We start from the raw sequence: 21,109 nt of genomic DNA on the forward strand, positions 1-21,109 counted from the left end.
CTTGATCCCCTTGATACTCAAAACCTCAATCTTAAATATACTTAATGACCTGGCCTCACAGCCTTCTGTGGCAATGAATTCCATAGATTCACCATTCTCTGGCTGAAAAGGTTTCTCCTTATCTCTGTTCTAAAAGGTCTTCCCTTTACTCTAAGGCTATGCCATCAGGTCCTAGTCTTTTCAACCAATGGAAACATCTTCCCAACATCCACTCTATCCAGGCCGTTCAGTAATCTGTATGTTTCATTTTGATCCTGCCCTCATCCTTCTAAATGCCATCAAATATAAACCCAGAATCTTCAAACGTTCCTCATATGTTAAGCTTTTCATTCCTGGGACCATTCTCATGAACTTCCTCTGAACACACTCTCAGGCCAGTACATCCTTCCTGAAATATGGGACCCAGAACTGCACACAATACTCCAAATGTGGTCTGACTAGAACCTTATAGAGCCTCAGAAGGACATCCCTACTTTTAACCGTCTCAAAATAAATGCCATAATTGCATTTGCCTTCCTAACTGCTGACTCAACCTGCAAGTTTACCTTGAGAGAATCCTGAACAGAACTCCCAAGTCTCTTTGCATTTCAGATTTATTAGTTTTCTCCCCATTTAGAAAATAGTCCATGCCTCTATTCTTCCTACCAAAGTGCATGACATCACATTTTCCCACGTTATATTCCATCTGTTATTTCTTTGCCCACTCTTCTAACCTGTCCAAATTGTTTCTGCAGCCTCCCCACCTCCTCACTGCTGCCTGTCCCTCTATCTATCTATCTTTCTATCATCTGCAAATTTAGCCAGAATGTCCTCGGTTCCTTCATCTAGATCGTTAATCTATAAAGTGAAATTTTGCAGTCCCAACACTGAGCCTTGCGGAAAACCACTTGTCACCAACTGCCATCCTGAGAAGGACCCTTTTATCTCCACTCTCTGCTTTCTGCCAGGCAGCTGATGTTCTATTCATGCTAGCACCTTGCCTCTAACACCATGGGCCATTATCTTCCTCAGCAGCCTCCTGTACGGCTCCTTGTCAAAGCCTTCTTGAAATCCAGTAGATAACATCCATTGGCTCTCCTTGGTCTAACCTGCTCATTACTTCCTCAAAGAATTCTAGCAGATTTGTCAGGCGTGACCTCCCCTTGATAAAACCGTACTGACTTTGCCCTGTTTTACCATACATTTGCAAGATTCTGAAATCTCATCCTACACAATGGATTCCAGGATCTTACCCACGACCGAGGTTAGGCTGATCAGCCTGTAATTTTCCTTCTTTTGCCTTACTCCCTTTATAAAAAGGGGTGGCACGTTAGAGATTTTCCAGTCCTCTGGGACCCTCCCTGATTCTAGTGATTCCTGCAAGATCATGACTAACACCTGTACTATCTCTTCCGCTATCTCCTTTAGAACTCTGGGGTGTAGTCCATCTGGTCCAGGTGATGTATCCACCTTCAGGCCATTCAGTTTTTCTAGCACCTTCTCCTTGGCGTTGGCCACCATACTCAGCTCTGTCCCCTCACTCTCTTGAATTTTTGGGATATTACTTGTGTCTTCCACTGTGAAGACTGATACGAAGTAATTATTTCAGTTCCTCAGCTATTTCCTTGTTCCCCACTGCTATCTCTGCAGTGTCATTTTCCAGTGGCCCAATGTCCACTTTTGCCTCTCTTTTGCCCTTTATATATCTAAAGGTACTCTTACAGTCTTCTTTTATATTACTGGCTAGCTTACTATCATATTTAATCTTCTCTTTATTTTGTTTTTGTTGCCCTCTGTTGGCCTTTGTAAGCTTCCCAATCCTCTAGTTTCCCACTGCCCTTCGCCACACTAGATGCTTTCTTTTTTGGTTTTATGCTATCCCTGACTTCCCTAGTCAGCCAGTGTTCCCTCAGCCTCCCTGCAGCATGCTTTGTTTTCCTCAGGCTGAATCTCTGCTCTGTCTCCTGAATTACTCCCAATAACTCCTGCCATTGCTATTCCACTGTCTTTCCTGCTAGACTCCTCTCCCAGTCAATTTTACCCAGCTCCTCCCTCATGCTTCTATAGTTGCCTTTATTCATTACCTCCTGATTCTATCTTCTGCCTCTTAAATTGCAGAGTAAGTTCAATCATATTATGATCACAGCCTCCTTGGAGTTCTGGGGTTCCTTCGCCTCAAGCTCCCTTATCAAGTCTGTCTCATTGCACAACACTCCCTAGTGGGCTCCACCACAAGCTGCTCCAAACAGCCATCTCATTGACATTCCACAAATTCCTTTTATGCATTCTACTGCCAACCTGATTTTCCCAGTCCACCTGCATATTGAAATCCCCCATGATCACTGTAACTTTGCCTTTCCTACACGTCTTTTCTATCTCCTGATGTATCTTGCACCCCAGCTCCTGACTACTGTTTGGAGGCCTGTACATAACTCCAACTATGTTTATTTTAACCTTTGCAATTCCTCAATTCTACCCACATGGAATCTGCACCATCTGACCCTAATTCGTTCATCGGAACAGGTCCTTTCTTCCCCAGTACAGATGCCAGTGTCCCATGAATTCAAAACCATTTCTCCTTCACCAATCTTTCAGCCATGCATTTACCTGCTTAATCTTATTGACCTTGTACCAATTAGCTGGTGGCTCAGGTAGTAATGCAAAGACTATAACCTTTTTTGGTTCTGCTTTTTAATTTAGCTCAAAGTTTGGGAGAAGATTTGTAGCTCGGGTGCTCGTTAGATTAGATTAGATTAGATTACTTACAGTGTGGAAACAGGCCCTTCGGCCCAACAAGTCCACACCGACCCGCCGAAGCGCACCCACCCATATCCATTCCCCTACATCTAACATTACGGACAATTTAGCGTGGCCAATTCACCTAACCTGCACATTTTTGGACTGTGGGAGGAGACCGGAGCAAACCCACACAGACACGAGGAGAATGTGCAAACTCCACACAGTCAGTCGCCCGAGGCGGGAATTGAACCCGGGTCTCTGGTGCTGTGAGGCAGCAGTGCTAACCACTGTGCCACCGTGCCGCCCAAAATGATTAGATTAGATTACTTACAGTGTGGAAACAGGCCCTTCGGTCCAACAAGTCCACACCGCCCCGCCGAAGCGCAACCCACCCATACCCCTACATCTACCCCTTACCTAACACTATGGGCAATTTAGCATGGCCAATTCACCTGACCTGCACATCTTTGGACTGTGGGAGGAAACCAGAGCACCCGGAGGAAACCCACACAGACACGGGGAGAATGTGCAAACTCCACACAGACAGTCGTCACCAGAGGCAGGAATTGAACCTGGGTCTCTGGCGCTGTGAGGCAGCAGTGCTAACCACTGTGCCGCCCATATATTGTGGTTCTGTTCGCCGAGCTGGGAATTTGTGTTGCAGACGTTTCGTGCCCTGTCTAGGTGACATCCTCAGTGCTTGGGAGCCTCCTGTGAAGCGCTTCTGTGATCTTTCCTCCGGCATTTGTAGTGGTTTGAATCTGCCGCTTCCGGTTGTCAGTTCCAGCTGTCCGCTGTAGTGGCCGGTATATTGGGTCCAGGTCGATGTGTTTGTTGATAGCTCCTAGCTGTTCATGGACCCTTAGCAGAATGTCTGCCCTAGTTTTGTCATTGTCATTGGTACCTATGTGGACCATGACCACTGGATCTTTACCCTCCCACTCCAAGTTCCTCTGCAGCCCAGATGAGATATCCTGAATCCGAGCACTAGGCAGGCAACACATTTGGCACTCTCGATCCTGGTCTCAGAGAACAGTGTCTGTACCTCTAACTATACAATTACAATAACATTTCTCTTCTCTCTCTAATGGCTCCCTGCACGACAGTGGTGTGGTCAGTCGGCTCATCCTCCCTGCAGTCCCCATTGCCATCCACACAGGGAGCAAAACTCTTGACCATGTTGTACAAGGACAGGGGCTGAGGCTTCTGCAACTCTACCTCCTGGATCCTTCGAGCTGCCTCACTGACAGCCACACCCTCCTGTACCCTGACCACTGGCCAAATTCGAGTTAGTTAGTCGAAGGGGTGTGACTGTCTCCTGAAACACAGCATCCAGGTAACTCTCCCCCTTCCAGATGTGTTGAAATGTTTGAAGCTCAGAGTCCAGCTCATTGAGCTGTCTAGTATTTATAATTCTTAGTAAAATAACAGTTAATATGGAGTATATTTTATTGTATATTGTTGAGTTGAGGAGTGTTCCATCTTTCAGATGGGGTATGAAATGGGTGAATGGTCTTTCGCTTCTAATGGTTCACATGGACATAAGACATCCCATGGCTCTATTGGAAGAAGAATGTTCTCTCAGACATAGTCCCCTCATCTAACACCAGAATATTTACCATTCATTCACCTGATTTGCTACTTGTGGTACCTGACCATAGTAATTTGCTATCCTGGTTGCCAATTTACAGCAGTGAATACATTTCTAAGGAAGGTCATAATGCCTCAAAGACCTGATAATATACAGTTTAGATGCAGACTCTTCCTTTGCATTATTCATGGCTTAATACAGCACAAACAATATTCAGTCTGTTGTGCTTGTAGTGCACTCAAAAGGAGCTATCCGGTTAGTTCCACAACCCTACTCTTTGCCCGTGATTCTGCAGATCACTCCTTTTCAAGAATTTATCCACTTCTGTTCTGGAATGTTATTGTTTAATCTGCTTCTACCAACATTTCAGGCTGTGCGTTCCAGATGATCAGATCAACTCACCACAACAAAAAAAAGCTAATTTCTTCTTTAAACACACTTGTAATGAACAAGATACCTTAACAGATAAAGCCTGAATGTGTTTTATTTTTCACAGAACTTAACAACTTTTGTGCTAAATATGTGGAGAGTTGCAACACTTTTCCTATTGGAATCAGGAACTGCCAAATGTTTCACTTAAGAATATAAAAATGATGAGCAAAAATGAGCCATTTGCCTGTGCCATCCCATCTGAGTCTCCCTACCTCCCAACCACCCCCCCCCCCCTCAACTAATCCTCCACCCATAAGTGCCCAAGCCTCCTAAATTAATGAGCGAAATCATAACTGATCTTTAATTTTAATGCAATTTTTCCATGTAGCTGTAATAGTCCTTGATTCCCTTAGAGGCCAAAAAACTCAGGATCAGAGCTTTGAATGTACTCAATGATCAGCGTCCACAGCCCCCTGGCAAAAAGGATTCAAAATATTCAGAACTCTCTGAGCACAGTTGACAATTTCTAGTTCAGCCTTTCTAGCCAAGGGAAAAAATCTCTCCGTATGAGTCAGCGCATTGGAATCTTGTAGACTTGGCGACAGTCAATTTTTTCTAAATTCCAGAGCATGTAGGACCATTCTTACTCAACCTCACCTCACAGAATGTCTCTCTTACTTTAGGAGTTAATCTAGTAAACTTTCATTATGTTCCTTCTCTTTTGGTTATAGAGACCTTTACGAGTAGTTGCAAAGTAAAGGTAATGTTCCACAAAACTCCAAGAATCTGGAGTTAAGAAACCATTGCTGATTGTTGGTAAAATCCGTCTGGCTCATTAATGTCCTTCAAGGAAGAAAATCTGCCATCCTCACCTCGTCTGACCTACTGCATGTGACTCCAGACCTATAGCATTTGTGATTGACTCTCAACTGCCTTCTGAAATGGCCGAGCAAGCCACACCATTCAAGGGTAGCTAGGGACAGGCAATAGATGATGGCTAGCTAACAACGCCCACGTTCCACAAGTGAATAAAAAAACTTATGGATGACATCGTAACTAAGAATAATAAATATAATAGTGGTTACAACATAGAAGGAGGTGCACTTAACCCATTGTGTCTATACTAACTCTCTGCAAGTGCAATTCATTTCGTACTGCTCCCTATCCTATTCTCAATAAACCCTGCAAATCTCTTTTCAGATAATCATCCAATTCCCAAATGAAAGGCACTACCTTCTAAAACCTAATCAAACATTGTGGTTAAAACATGTTTCCTCGTGTTGCCTCTGGTTCACTTGCCATTCAACTTAAAAAGGTGGCCTTTGTTCCTAACCCATCACCCATAAGAACAGTAGTATAAAAACAAGAACTGTGAATGTTAGAAATCTGAAACAAAAATAGAAATGGCTGGAGAAAAACTCAGCAGGTCTGGCTGCATCTATGAAGAGAAAGTAGAATCAATGTTTTGGGAGCAGTGACTCTTCAATAAGAAGTTTCTCCCAATCTGCTCAGTCCAGATTCCTCATGGCTTTGAACACAACTACTGAATCTCCTCTCAAACTTCCCTTCTGTCAGGAAAACAGCCCCAATTTCTCCGATCCATACTCGTAACTGAAGTCCCTGTTCCCTGCAATCATTCTTGCAAATCCTTTCTAGCACCTCCAATACCTTCATGTCCTCCCTAAACTGTGGCCCCCAGAATTTTACACAGGAATCCATTTACATATCCAAGTGGATGACCAGGCCCTCATAAGATTGCTGCTGAAGCTGAGTAACTTAAGACGGTCACTCTTAAAGCCTAAAGGGAATTCAAGCTAAATGCATTTAGATATGTTATTGATATGTTAAAGGGGAAACTACATAAACACGAGGCATAGAGGAATAGAAGGTTACGATGATATAGGAGAGGTGGAGGCAAATTGTGTGTAACACAAATACTATCATGCACCTACCTGTCAAGCAGAATCCTGTTTCTGTGCTGTCCAAATTCGAGGTAATACATTTTCCAACATCTCCATGCTCATTGGGTATAAAATTGCCCAATATCATCATAATATAAATAGAAGTTGTAAATCGCTTGTATTCCAAAGATTGAAGTAAAATAGAAGATTGGTAAAGGTTTAAACTCACTTTGAGAATGTTGACCTGACAGCATACCTGTGCAGAAAGAAACTGTGTTGTACTTCCAATTGAGATCAAATTCCTGTTAATAGTGCCTCTCACTATTCATTGCAGAGTCTGGTATTTTTTGGGTTTATATGATATACAGAGCCCATAGTAGTTATCCTGAAGAGAATAGAGAACTGAAATCCTGATTCTTGAGGGAAGGATAAAATGAGACTTTGATGTGCTGATGAGGTACTGTGCAACACTTGATTGGATCAGTCCAGACATGTACAAATCAGTTGAATGTTTAATTCATGTCCGAAGTATCTGCTGTGGCTCAGTGAGTAGCACACATGCTTCTGAATTTAACAATTGTGAGTTCAAATTCCACGGATGAGTATATCAACCAGGCTGATGCTCCTGTGCAGTATTGAGAGAGCACTGCATTGTTAGACATTTTTGAAAGCAGTCTAATTTGTCTGTTGTGAATATTCAAAGGACCATAAGGAGCAGAATTAGGCTATTATTTGCCATTCAGTAAGATCATGGTTGATTGGATAATCTTTAATTCCACTTGCCTGCCATTTCCACACAATTCTTGATTCCCTTCATTGATTAAAAATCTGTCTATCTCAGCCTAGAATGTAACTCACAGTCCAGTCTCAACAGCCCTCTGCAGTAAGGAATTACGTTACTCTCTAAGAGAAAACTTCCTCTTTATCTCTCTCTTTATCTCAACTACATAACTGAGTGACCCTTACACTGAGATTATGCCTTCTGGTCCTACACTCTCACATAAGAGAAAATCACCTTTCCACATCTACCCTGTCAAGACCATAAGAAATGTATCCCGTTCATTAAGGTTGCCTGTCATTCTTCTAAATTCCAATAAGTACAGGCCCACCCTACTGAAACTCTCCTCATAAGACAGTCCCTCTATACTGGATTAGTGGTGCTGGAAGAGCACAGCAGTTCAGGCAGCATCCAACGAGCAGCGAAATCGACGTTTCGGGCAAAAGCCCTTCATCAGGAATAAAGGCAGTGAGCCTGAAGCATGGAAGCTACCAGTCCTATAGTCTATACTTAATGAACATTCTCTGGACTGCCTCCAATGCCTATGTATCTTGCTTAGAGTCATAGAGAGGTATAGTACAAAAACAGACCCTTCAGTCCAACTCGTCCATGCCAACCAGATATCCTAAAGTAATCTCATCCCATTTGCCGTCATTCAGCCCATATTTCTTTGAGCCCTTCCTTTTCATATACCCATCCAGATGGTGTAATTATACCAGCCTTCACCACTTCTCATGGCAGTTCATTCATTCACCCCCTCTGCATGAAAAGTTGTCCCTTAGATCCCTTTTAAATCTTTCCCCTCTCACCCTAAACCTATGCCTATAGCCTTAGACTCCCCTATTCTGGGAAAAAGACCTTGTCTATTCACCCTATGCGTGTCCCTCATGATTTTATAAACCTCTAAAAAACCAACCCTTAGCCTCTGATGCTCCACGGAAAATAGCCCCAACCTATTCAGCCTCTCCCAATAGCTCAGACTCTTCAACCCTTGTAAATCTTTTCTGAACCCTTTCAAATTTCACAACATCTTCCCTATAGGAGGGAGACTAGAATTGAATGCAGTACTCCAAAAGTGGTCCTGTACAGCTACAACATGACCTCCCAACTCCTATACTCCATGTACTGACCAATAAAGGCAAGCTTACCAAACTCCTCCTTCACTGTCCTGTCTACCTGCAACTCCACTGTCAAGAAACTATGAACCTGCACCCCAAGGTCTCTTCATTTGGCAAAAGTCCCCTGGAACCTACTATTAAGTGTATTAAGTGTTTCCTTAGATAAGGGACCAAACTAGTTCGCAATATTCTAGCTGCGGTCCAACTAGTCCCTTCTATAGTTTGAGCAAGACTTCCTGATTTTTTTTATCCCTTTTCCTTTGAAATAAAAGTCAACATTCCATTTGCCTCCTTTATTACCCACTGAGCTTCGATGCCAGCTTTTTGTGATTCATGCACAAGGACTCCCAAATCCCTCTGTGCAGTAGTTTTCTCCATTTAAATAGTATTCAGCTCTTCTATTTTTCTGGCCATTGCGCATAATTTCACATTTCCCCATATTCTATTCCATCTGCTAGGCTTTTGCCCACTCACGTAACTTGTCTGTTCCCATCTGTAGACTCTTTGTGTCATCTTCACTGCTTTTTTGTGTTCTGTCTTTATGAAAACTTCTGTGGCACTATTGTGAAAAGAACACTGGAGTTCTGGCATCCTGGGCTAATTTACATTTCTGAATCAGCGCTGTTAAAAATAAATCATCTGGCCATTATCAATTGCTTTTTTTGTGAAACACAATAGCAAATTAACTATTGTGTTTCCCACTCTACAGCACTTCCAAAGTACTTTATTTGCTATAAAGTATTTTGGCATGTGCTGGTCTGGTTCCTAGTAGGTGTTTAAATTTAGCCTTTACTTCTTTTATTTAACAGAGACAGCTACCATTGGAAAGAGAAAAAGGAGATTTTATCTCATTACATCATCCCCTCAGATGCATTGTTTGCATAAAAGCATAAGAATTAGAAGCAGGAGTAGGCCAACTGGCCTTTGAGCCTGCTGCACCATTCAGTAAGACCATGGCTGATATTTTCGTGAGCGTAGCTCCACTCACCCGCCCTCTCACCATATCTGTTAATTCCTTTATTGTTCAAAGAAAAATCTATCTTAACTTTAAAAGTGTTTACGGAAGTAGCGCCAACTACTTCACTGGGCAGGGCATTCCATAGATTTACACGCCCCTGGGTGAAGATGTTCCTTCTCAATTTGGATCTAAATCTGCTCCCCCTAATTTTGAGGCTGTGCCTTATTGTCCTAGTTTTACCCACCAGTGGAAACATCCTCACAACACCCTCTCAACTCTCAACTGTATTTTATTCTTGTGTGTTTCAGGCCTTACAGAAGGAAATTGAGGCAAATGCAGCCATTTTAGCAAATGTGGTAAATGCAACTGAACAGTTCTTAGAGAAAAACAGGGACAAACTCAAACCAGAAGAAAGAGATGCAATGGATAGGAAACTGAAGGACACCAAGTCAAAGCTCAATCAGTTGAGTGAGCAAGTGGATTCCAAACTTAAGAATCTGGACAATGCTGTAACGACTGCTCTCAAACAGGAGACTGAGAAGGTGCTGACGATTTATTTCTTCCTCAATTTGTCTTAATGGAGATTTCTAGATCATAGAATGTACTTGACAATATTTAGAGTTTATTGCAAATAGTCAAAGCTATTACCCAGGATGAGAAACAAAATCTAAGTGTTGTGTTTCAGAAAGTAGAATTCTTCTCCATGGAGCAGAGAAGGTTAAACTGAGACTAAATAGAGGTCTTCAAGATTACAGTGGTTTGATAGGATACTTCAAGGTAAAATTACTTCCTCTGTTGAGTGTGTTAGTGATCAAAGGCCACACATTTAAAATTATGGTTTGATGATCCAGATGGAAGATGAGGAGAAATGTTTCACTTAATGTTGGGATCTGGAGAACTTTGCCTAAAAATGCAACGGAAGCTAATTCCATGAAATGTGCAAGTTAGCTAAATTGCCCATACTAAGTTGCTCATAATATCCAAGTATGTGTAGCCTAGGTGGATTATCCATGAGAAATGCAGGGTTTCAGGGTTAGGGTAGGAGGGATGGGTCTGGGTGAAATGCCTTTCGGACAGTTGGTGTGGACTTGATGGGCTGAATGGCCTACTTCTACACTGTTGGGATTTATGATTGTAGGATTCTATAAATAAATTATAAATGAGTTGAATAGATACTTGAGAATGAACTTATGTGTTATAGATGCAAAGTAGATGTGTGGTATTAAACAAAGTCTAAAATCACACAATAAAGGTTTATAGTCCAACAGGTTTATTTGAAATCGCAAGCTTTCAGAGCCCTTGCTCCTTCCTCAAGCAACTAGTGAGAGAGAATACATCAGATACAGAATTTATAAGAAAAAGATCAAAAGGTTGTACAACTTACGCGAATGTATTGAACAAACTTAGGTGGCTACTAATTCTTTAATCAGTTAGAATGGAGGTGCAGGTTTTGATTGATTAATATGTAAATCCCAGAATTTCTTTTAAGACCCTGCCCCAACATAACTTCAGGTTTTATCAGAATAAGGGTGATACCTCAGGCCAGACACAACAACAACAGGTGAATGGACACTGCAGCAATCACCAGACAGGGATATTTTCTCCCAGTGGGGGAACATTCAGTGGTCAAGGACATTCAGCCTCAGATGTTTGGGTAAGCATCCTCCAAGGCCGACTTCAGGACACGCAATAATGCAGAGTCACCAAATAGAGACTGATAGTTGTGTTCAGTACTCATGAGGATAGCCTCAACTGGGATCTTGGGTTCATGTTGCACTAAAGGTGACCCTTACCATGCTATGCACTCTCACATACACAGTCATATACACAGTCACATACACACATTGTCTCTCACAAACACAAACAGAGGTAAATCCTAATTTGATATGGAACAGGCTTTTAAAGAGAGGTTAACTAAAGTGCAGGAGAGACCTTTTCCTGTGAAAATGAAAGATAGAAATGGCAAGCTCGGGAACCATAAATGGCAGGTGAAATTGTGAGATTAGCTAAGAGGGAAAAGGAAGCACTCATAAGGTCGAGGCAACTGACGACAGACAAAGATTGCAAAGAATATAGGGATTGCAGGACCAATCTGAAACGAGGAATTAAGAGGGCTAAAAATGGTCATGAGATATCTTTAGCAAACAGGGTTAAGGAAAACCCCAAATCTTTTTATTCATATATAGGGAGCAAGAGGGTAACTAGAGAAAAGGTTGATCCACTTGACGACAAAGGAGGAAAATTATGTGTGGAGTCAGAGAAAGTGGGTGAGATTACTTAACGAGTACTTTGCATCGGTATTCACTGAGGGGAGGGGCTCGATGAATGTTGCGGTGAGGGATAGATGTTTGATTATTCTAGGTCAAGTCAGCATAAGAAGGGAGGAGGTGTTGGATATTCTAAAAGGCATTAAGGTGGACAAGTGCCCAAGTGCGGTTGGGATCTCTCCCAGGTTTCTGAAGGAAGCGAGAGAGGAAATAGCTGGGGCCTATCTTTGCAGCACCCTTGAAAATGGGTGAGGTCCCGGAGGACTAGAGAATTGCTAATGTTGTCCCCTTGTTTAAAAAGGGTAATAAGGATAATCCAGGAAATTATAGACTGGTGAGCTTAACGTCAGTGGGAAGGAAACTGCTGGAGAAGATACTGAGGGATAGGATCTATTCCCATTTGGAAGAAAATGGGCTATCAGCGATAGGCAACATGGTTTTGTGTGTGTCTTACGAACTTAGTAGAATTCTTTGAGGAAGTGACAAAGTTGATTGATGAGGGAAGGACTGTAGATGTCATATACATGGACTTCAGTAAAACATTTGAGAAGGCTCCCCACAGTAGGCTGATGGAGAAAGTGAAGTCACATGCAGTCCAGGGTGTACTAGCTAGATGGATAGAGAACTGGCTGGGCAACGGGAAACAGAGAGTAGTAGTGGAAGGGAATATCTCAAAATGGAGACCTGTGACCAGTGGTGTTCCGCAGGGATCCGTGTTGGGACCACTGTTGTTTGTGATATACATAAATGATTTGGAGTAAGGTATAGTTGGTCTGATTAACAAGTTTGCAGATGACACTAAGATTGGTGGAGTAGCAGATAGTGAAGGGGACTGTCAGAGAATACAGCAGAATATAGATTGGAGAGTTGCACAGAGAAATGGCAGGAGTTCAATCTGGGCAAATGTGATGTGATGTATTTTGGAAGATCCAATTCAAGAGTGAATGGAAAAGCCCTTGGGAAAATTGGTATACAGAGAGATCTGCATTTTCAGATCCATTTTTCCCTGAGGGTGGTAACACAGGTCAATAAGGCATATGGCATGCTGTCCTTCATTGGATGGGGTATTGAGTACAAGAGTCGGCAGGTCATGTTACAGATGTATAGGACTTTGGTTTGGCCACATTTGGAGTATTGCATACAGTTCTGGTTGCCACATTACCAGACAGATGTGGAAGCTTTTGAGAGGGTGCAGAGGAAGTTCACCAGGATGTTGCTTGGTATGGAGGGCGCTAGCAGTGAAGAGAGGTTGAGTAGATTATGATTATTTTCATTAGAAAGATGGAGGTTGAGGAGGGACTTGATTGAGGGCTACAAAATCATGAGAGGAATAGACAAGGTAGATAGCAAGATGCTTTTTCCCAGAATGGGGGACTCAATTACTAGGGGTCACGAGTTCAAAGTGAGAGGGGAAAGGTTTAAGGGAGATATGTGTGGTAGGTTCTAAACGCAGAGGGTGGTGGGTGCCTGGAAAATGTTGCCAGCAGAGGTCGTATAGGTGGGCATGATAGTGTCATTTAAGATGTATCTAGACAGATACATGGATGGCAGGGAGCAGAGGGATACAGATCTTTGGAAAATACACAACAGGTTTTGATAGAGGATCTGGATGGGTGCAGGCTTGGAGGGCCGAAGGGCCTGTTCCTGTACTGTAATTTTCTTTGCTCTTTATTTGTTGTACACACACATACATAGTCTCTCTCTCTCTCACACACTAACACACACATGCTAACACAGACCCTCTCTCATATACACACACTCGCACTCACACTCTCACTGCAAGAGACTCCCTCACACTCGCACACTCTCTCTCAAGCGCACACACTCTCACATGCACATTCTCACACACTTATGGTCTTACACATATATGCTCTCACAGATATACTCGCTCACACTCACACATACTCCCTCTCAAACACTCTCTCTCTCTTTCTTTCTCTCCCCCTCACTCTCTCAGGCGCGCGCACACACAAATCTATAGGGCAAATTTGCAGATTCGTATTTGCAAGTACATTCTGTTTTTTTCAGAAAGCACCTGATCTAGACAGTCAGTCAATGTGGTATTTTATAAATTGCTACATTGGAAATAAAACCTGTCTGACTCCAGGTTAAGACACAGACAGACTCTAAACATGATCTCACGCCTAAAATGCGTGGTCTGACCTGAGGTGTCACCCTTATTCTGTTAAAACCTGAGGTTACCTTGGGGCAGGGTCTGAAAAGAAATTCTGGGATTTACATTTTAATCAATTGAAACCTGCACCTCTATTCTAACTAAAGACCTAATAGCCATCCAGGTTTGTTAAATACATTCGCATAAGTTGTATGACTCTTTGATCTTTTACTTATAAATTCTATGTCCGATGTATTCTCTCTCACTAGTTGCCTGAGGAAAGCTTGCAGTTTCAAATAAACTTGTTGGACTATAACTTCGTGTTCTGTGATCTTTTGCACGCTAGTCCAACTCTGGCACCTCCACATCATGGCTTTCAAAAAAGAACAAGCCATGGCATCACAAACCAAAGGAGTTTATTTGTCATTTAAGTTTCTGTGACCCTAAATGTATAGTTAACCATAGTGGCTCCTCCCCTTATAATTTTTCTTTGTCGTAGAAATATACTTATTATGAGTATTGTGACATTGCCGCATAACTATTTGCCATGACTTATTGATCCATCCCCTAGGCTAGTATCCCAGTTCACTTCAGCTAGCTCAGCTTTTATAGTTGCTCTTTTCTCAATTTAAAATACTAGTTTTGGATCCATCCTTCTCTCTTTCACACTGAGTGTAAAATTGTGGTTGCTGCTACCAAACAGTGCCTTTACTCTGAGGTTATGAATTAATCCTTCTCATTACACAGTATCAGCTCAATATAATCTTGGTTATTCCAGAATGTGCTACTCTAATGAACTATCTTGAAAGCATTTTATTAACCCTTCATCAAAGCTATCATTGCCAATGTGAAATTTATATTGTCGTTTAAAATCCCTCATAATTTCTGTTGTCTTTTTATCACAAGCATTCAATATTTCCTTCTTGTAAATTTTCTTGTACATTGTGTTTGGGGCTTGTAGACCACTCCAATTAGTGACTCCTTTCCCGTACTATTCTGATCTCCAAACAATCTGCTTCTACATTCTGATCTCCTGAACCAAAGCCACCACTAATTATTGAATCTAACTTAATATCTAATTTCTTATTTTAAACAGCATTTTGAAATGCTTAAAGATACTCATTGAAGTTTGGTTTACAGGCTGCAGTGGTTGAACAGTTAAAGGAGAATGAGAGTAAAATCCAAGGACTCTTGGGTTGGTTGTCAAATATAGGACAGGAGCCAATGAGTGAACAGAAAATAAAAGAGACATTGCAACAGAATGGCAACACTATTTTTGTGGATGGACTGAAGAGTCTGGAGAATGAGGATACAGTGAATGGAAACCTACCTCAGGACTTGAGTGAGACCAAAGTAGACAAAGCAATGGAACCAACAACTGATGGGGATTTGAATCTTCAGTACCAAAGAGCCAAGGTATAACTGAAGTTCTTTTGACTATTTAAAGTTAATGTCATGCTTTGTGCAGCATTGATTGAAAATCTGATGTTCATATGAACATGGAAATTTGTTCATTTTGAAACCATTACATGAAAGAGTTGGTTAACATAAAAGTCTTCTGTTCCTACTCACAAGAGACTGGAAACAGTAGTGTCAGCCTTGGTTCAGTGAGTAGCACTCTTGACTTAGAATCAGAAGATTGGGGTGAGTTCGGATCCTGGGACAATGCTGCACAGTCAGAGATACTGTCTTCCAAATAAGATTGTTAAGATTGAGTTTTCTATCTGTCCTTTGGTGGATGCAAAAGGTCTTTTGGCTGATATTTTGAAAGCAAGCAGAGAAATTCTCTCTGGTATCTTGACCAATATTTATACCACAATCAACATTACTGAATCACAGATGATCTCACTACTGTTTGTGGGAGCTTGCTTTGTGAAAGTTGGCTGCTGTGTTTCTGATGTGTGATATAGATTATACTTCAAAAAGTCCTTAACTGAGTTCAGAATTGTGAAAGGTGATTGATAGATAGACGCAAATCAATTGTTCTTTGGTCTTGCATTGAGTATTTAATTTGTTTTAGCATAAGAAAACATTTATTCACTTCGTGATTGTTCATGATATGGTTTTGCTTAAAACAGCTTCATCACCAACAAGTTATGTCACAACAACAGTCCTACATTATATCGACACAGTCGGTGCAGGATTTCCTGAAGAAGCAAGGCTCCAGTATTTCTGCAGAGGAACGAGAGAAGTTGGAGAAGGACCTGAATGAGTTGAAGGTTCAGTATGAGACCACACTGGCCCAGTCAGAAACCAGACTGAAATTGATACAGACTGTACAGGATGAGCTGCAGAAGTTTTCCAGCGATTACAGCGAATTTGAAAACTGGCTGCACCAGTCTAAACAGCAGTTAGAGGATCTCCAAACTGGTGCCACTGAAGTCGAAACTCTTGTTGGCAAGCTGCAAAGACAGAAAAGCTTTTCTGATGACGTCATCTCGCACAAAGGCGACTTGCGGTATATCACCATCTCAGGGCAAAGAGTTCTTGATGCTGCTAAATCTTGTGGCAAATTGGATCTCGGCAAAGAGATAAAGCCATGTATTGACACATCTGCAACTTGTGATTTGGTACAGAGGCAACTTGATGTGGCCAGTGACTCCTATAAATCGCTGCATTCAAAGGTAAGGTTTCCATTCAACCTTTTCCTGGGGCATGGTCCTATTAAAGTCTTTGCAATTCTTTTTACCTTGTGAATGTGTGCATGGCACAGCAAACCTTCATTCACTGAGTATATCAGTTGAACCAAGCAGGGAGAAGCCATCAGGTTTTTTTAAAAAAATAGTTTCATAGGATGAGGACTTTGATGAGGAGGCCACACCCAAATGCTGTTGAACTGAATGGCTTGCCAGACCATTTCAGAGGGCAGTTATTAGCCAGCAACATTGCTGTGGTTCCTTTCCCTCGACTAGATAAAGAGATCCAAGGGGCAATGTTTTCATGCAGAGGGTGGTACATGTATGGAATGAGCTATCAGAGGAAGTGGTGGAGGCTGGTACAATTGCAACATTTAAAAGGCAGTTGAATGGGTGTATGAATAGGAAGGATTTGGAGGCACAGGTGCTGGCAGGTGGAACTAGATTGGGTTGGGATATCTGGTCAGCATGGATGGGTTGGACCAAAGGGTCTGTTTCCATGTTGTACATCTGTATGACTCTATGACTACTGATTTCCCTTTATCAATCCTGCTTGTTATCACCTCAAAAAAACAGTAATTCATTTATCAGAAATCATTTCTCCTGCATTTTTTGATGTCTTTCTTTTTCAAATAAAGGTGTCAGAATCTAAGGAATGCTGGTAAGTTAATAACAGTACATCTACTATCTCTGGAGCTAATTCTCCTAAAATTCTAGAATGTAATGCAACAGATCCAGGGAATTCATTGGCCTTTAGTGTCACTATTGGCTGGGCGTACGTCACTCTGGTTTTTATACAGCACTAGCTTTGTTTTCATTGGTGAGGGAGAATCACGTTGCGTGGTGCCTTTAGCTCACAGTTTATCTCATTCCCAAGAGTAACATCATATCATAGTGTATACACCTCAGGCTTCTGTCCTCTAGACTTGTATAAATGTAGATGTAACAATCAGAGATTTATTTGTGAAGCTAATGATTCAGTACTTAAAGACTGAAAGTTAAATTTGTTTTTGGCACACAGACATTGTACCATACTCATGCAAAAGACATTCTGTGCACTGCAATGAATATTGGAAGGTAAATGTCTAGTTGCCTAGTCAGACTGGGATAATATTCATACCGTTTAACTGAAGACTGATCTCTTATTTCTAGACCGTAACCAATTTATGTAATCTTAATTAACCATCTCATGTTGAAGGAAGTACTTAGCATGAAGCAAAACATATACTCCATATTTCCTTTGAAAAGGTTTTCAGTTACAGGATAGAAATCTGATTTTCTAGATGGTTTAACCAGACAGTAAAGGCTAAAATGGTGATGATTAATGATTACCTACTTTTAATTTGGTCTTGACTCACTGAGTCAGAAAGTAGCAGGTTCAAGCATTCTGAAGAAGGGTCACTGGACTCCGCTTTCTCTCCACAGTTGCTGCCAATCCTGCTGAGTTTCTTCAGCAGTTTCTGTTTTTGTTTGTGGTAGTTTCAAGTTCCACTTCAGGGACCATCTAACACAACATAGTGTTGGGCTTGTGGGCTTTCTTCAGTTGGCTGTGAAGCTGAAAAGGCTCATCTGCCTAGCTGCTATTCAGTACATTTTAGTGGGAGTTTGCTGCATTGAGTGCAGTGTTTCACCAACATGTCATGAGGCTGTTCAAGAGATTATATAAACACACACTTCCTTTCCTTTCACATCCTCAAGCTGCAGCAGTTTCGAACAATATCTGAGCCCACTAGATGGCATTGCCTGATATGATAACCCAGTTTTCACCTCAATGTCTGCTTGTGGGTTTTACATCAACAATTAAAAATTAATATGTTTGCAAAAATATTCATCTGTAGAGAGGTGACCACAGTCAAGGCATTAGCAAGTGGAAAAAAACACGCAGAATTGATGTTTACATAGATGATTTGGAGTTGGACACCACAAGTAGTGTGTTAAAATTTACTGGCGACACTAAGATGGGTGGTAGAGCAAAGTGTGCAGAGTACTGTGAAACTTCGCAAAGGGACATAGATAGTTGAAGTAAGTGGGCAAAGGTCTGGCAGATGGAGTACGACGTTAATAAATATGAACTCATCCATTTCAGTAGGAATAAGAATAAAAAGGACTGTTACATGAATGGTAAAAAAAAGTTGCAGCATGCTGCTGTGCAGAGGGACCTGAGGGTCCTTGTGCATGAATCCCAGAAGGTTGGTCTGCAGATGCAACAAGTAATTAAGGCGGCAAATGGAATTTTGTCCTTCATTGTAAAAGGGATTGAGTTTAAAAACAGAGAAGTTATGTTGCATCTGTATAGGTGCTGGTGAGGTCACACCTGGAGTACTGCATGCAGTTTTTGGTCTCCTTACTTGAGAAAGGGTGTACTGGCACTAACCAGGGTGCAGAGGAGATTCAATAAATTGATTCTGGAGTTGAGGCAGTTGGTTTATGAGGAGAGACTGAGTAGACTGGGATTATATTCTTTGGAATTTAGAAGAATGAGGCAGGTTCTTGTAGAAACATAAAAGTATGAAGGGAATAGATAAGATAAAAGTAGAAAGGATGTTTCCACTGGCAGGTGAAATTCGGACAAGAGGACACAGCCTTAAAATTAGGGGGAGCAGATTTAGGACTGAATTGAGAAGGAACTTGTTCACCCAGGGGGTTGTAAATCTGTGGAATTCCCTGCCCAGTGAACTGGTTCAGTCTTCCTCAGTTAATGTTTTTTAAGGAAAGATAGATCATTTTTTGAACAGTAAAGGAATTAAGGGCTATGATGAGAGGGGGGTTAAATGGAGCTGAGCCCACAAAAAGATCAGTCATGATCTTATTGATTGGCGGAGCAGGCTCAAAGAGCCATACGGCCTACTCCTGCACCTAGTTCTTATGAATCACCTTTTGTGGTTTAATTGATTCAATGTCCCACGCAGGTTAATTCTCAGTCAAAAAGACTCAGATGTTTGTGTGATAGACAACTGTCCTTGGTGGTGAACTTGCTAATATTGGTTTGCAAGTGAACTTGACATCTCATGAGATAGAAAACAAATCAATCTAAAGCTTCTGCCTGTGATTGCTCAGTGGGTCCTGTTGGAAAATTGCTATGTGTCAGACTCTCAGTGCATACAGAATCAGGATTAGGCATGTGGGCCCTGGCATTACTGGGAAAGAAGCAAAAAAGCATGTGGCCTTCTCTGGGGAAAAACAAAAAAAAACGTCTCTAATGTAAATTGAGCAACAAAACAACTGCAATTATTTATGTTAATATAATATTTGTAATGAAAGAAAACATACCCCAGTGGTCCCAAAATGAAAGATAAAGCTGATACAGATCCAAATTCAAAGCTTGGCCAGTATATTCTGTTTTAAGAAGGGTTTCAAGAAGAGGGAAAGACAGGCGCTGAGTTGTTTCAGAACCTGGGAATGCCAGACCATTGTACCAAGGTTGACAATGATTCGGTGACGTTCATAAATAAGGGCAGGATTCAGCCTCTCAGTCCCTGAAGCCTAATCTGCCATTCTACAGGATCATGGTTGATCTGACCCTGGCCTCAACTGTTCTTCAACACCACCTCAGCTCATGAGCAACTCCCCGATATTTCAAAATTCTTTTTAAATACTTGAGTAATCTAACCTCCGCAACTCTCTGGATTCACTACCCTCTGGGCATAGAACTTCCACATGCTACCCTTATTCTGTAACTGTCTCCTAATTCAAGATTTCTCCATGAGTGGAAGCATCTTATCAATATCTATCTTGTTAAACCCATCTCAGAATCTTGTAGTTAAAATAATATTTCCCTTCCTCCTTCTAAACTCATGAATAAGGGCTGAACCTATTCAGCTGTTCTTGATAAATCAATGCATTCACCCCAGGAATCAGCCTCGTGAAACTTTTTTCGACTGTATCCAATGTCAGTGCATCCTTTCTTAAATACGGGAATCAAAACTGTATAGAGTACTCGAGGTGCAGGCTCACTAATGCCCTCATAGTTGGAACAGGATTTTCTTATTTTAAATTGAAATCCCAAGGCAATAAAGGTCAAAGTTTCTTTGCTGCACCTGAATATTAACTTTCTGTACTTGATGCACACGGAAACCCAGATTATTCTGTGCTGTACATTTTTGCAATCTGTCTTCATTTAAAATAACGTCTGCTTTTTGATTCTGTCTACCAAAATGCATGACCTCAAACATTCCAATATTAAACTTGATCTTGTAAGTTTTTTGCCCATTAACTAAACATTTCTATATCGCATTCTGGATTCTTTCTCACAATAAGCCTTTCTATCTAAGTTTGTACCATCAGCAAATTTGGATACTTTACATTCTGCACATTCTAACTCATGAATATTGGTAGTTAAATAATTGACGCCCTAGAAGGTATTCTTGTGGCAGTCCACTCATCAAATCCAACCTGAAAAAGATCCATTAATCCCAGTTCTCTGTCTATTGTGAAAGGAGTTGGAGGTTGCAAAAGAGATAAGCATCCAGAAATTGAGGAGTGGACAGTGAGGAGGTACTGGTCAATGAGGTCACAGAAATGGTAAAATGTGTGGCCAAGAAAGAGTTTGAACATAAAGTTTGAAGACATAATTTAAAGTTTGGGAGAAGATTTGTAGCTCGGGTGCTCGTTGTTGTGGTTCTGTTCGCCGAGCTGGGAATTTGTCTTGCAAACATTT

At 41.5% G+C, this 21,109-nt stretch overlaps 1 protein-coding gene across 15 annotated transcripts in view; it reads left to right on the top strand.

Annotated features, from left to right (window-relative positions):
* dst (dystonin) overlaps window positions 1-21,109 on the top strand; it is a 622,282-nt gene that overhangs the window by 363,429 nt on the left and 237,744 nt on the right. For all 15 annotated transcript variants that reach the window (XM_072558451.1, XM_072558477.1, XM_072558489.1 and 12 more), the window contains 3 exons: window positions 9,745-9,978; window positions 14,957-15,232; window positions 15,895-16,440. In XM_072558451.1, coding sequence (XP_072414552.1) covers window positions 9,745-9,978; window positions 14,957-15,232; window positions 15,895-16,440 — 1,056 coding nt within the window. The remainder of the gene's footprint in view (window positions 1-9,744; window positions 9,979-14,956; window positions 15,233-15,894; window positions 16,441-21,109) is intronic.

Source organism: Chiloscyllium punctatum, chromosome 3 (genome assembly GCF_047496795.1).
Source record: "Chiloscyllium punctatum isolate Juve2018m chromosome 3, sChiPun1.3, whole genome shotgun sequence".
NCBI classification, from domain to species: domain Eukaryota; kingdom Metazoa; phylum Chordata; class Chondrichthyes; order Orectolobiformes; family Hemiscylliidae; genus Chiloscyllium; species Chiloscyllium punctatum.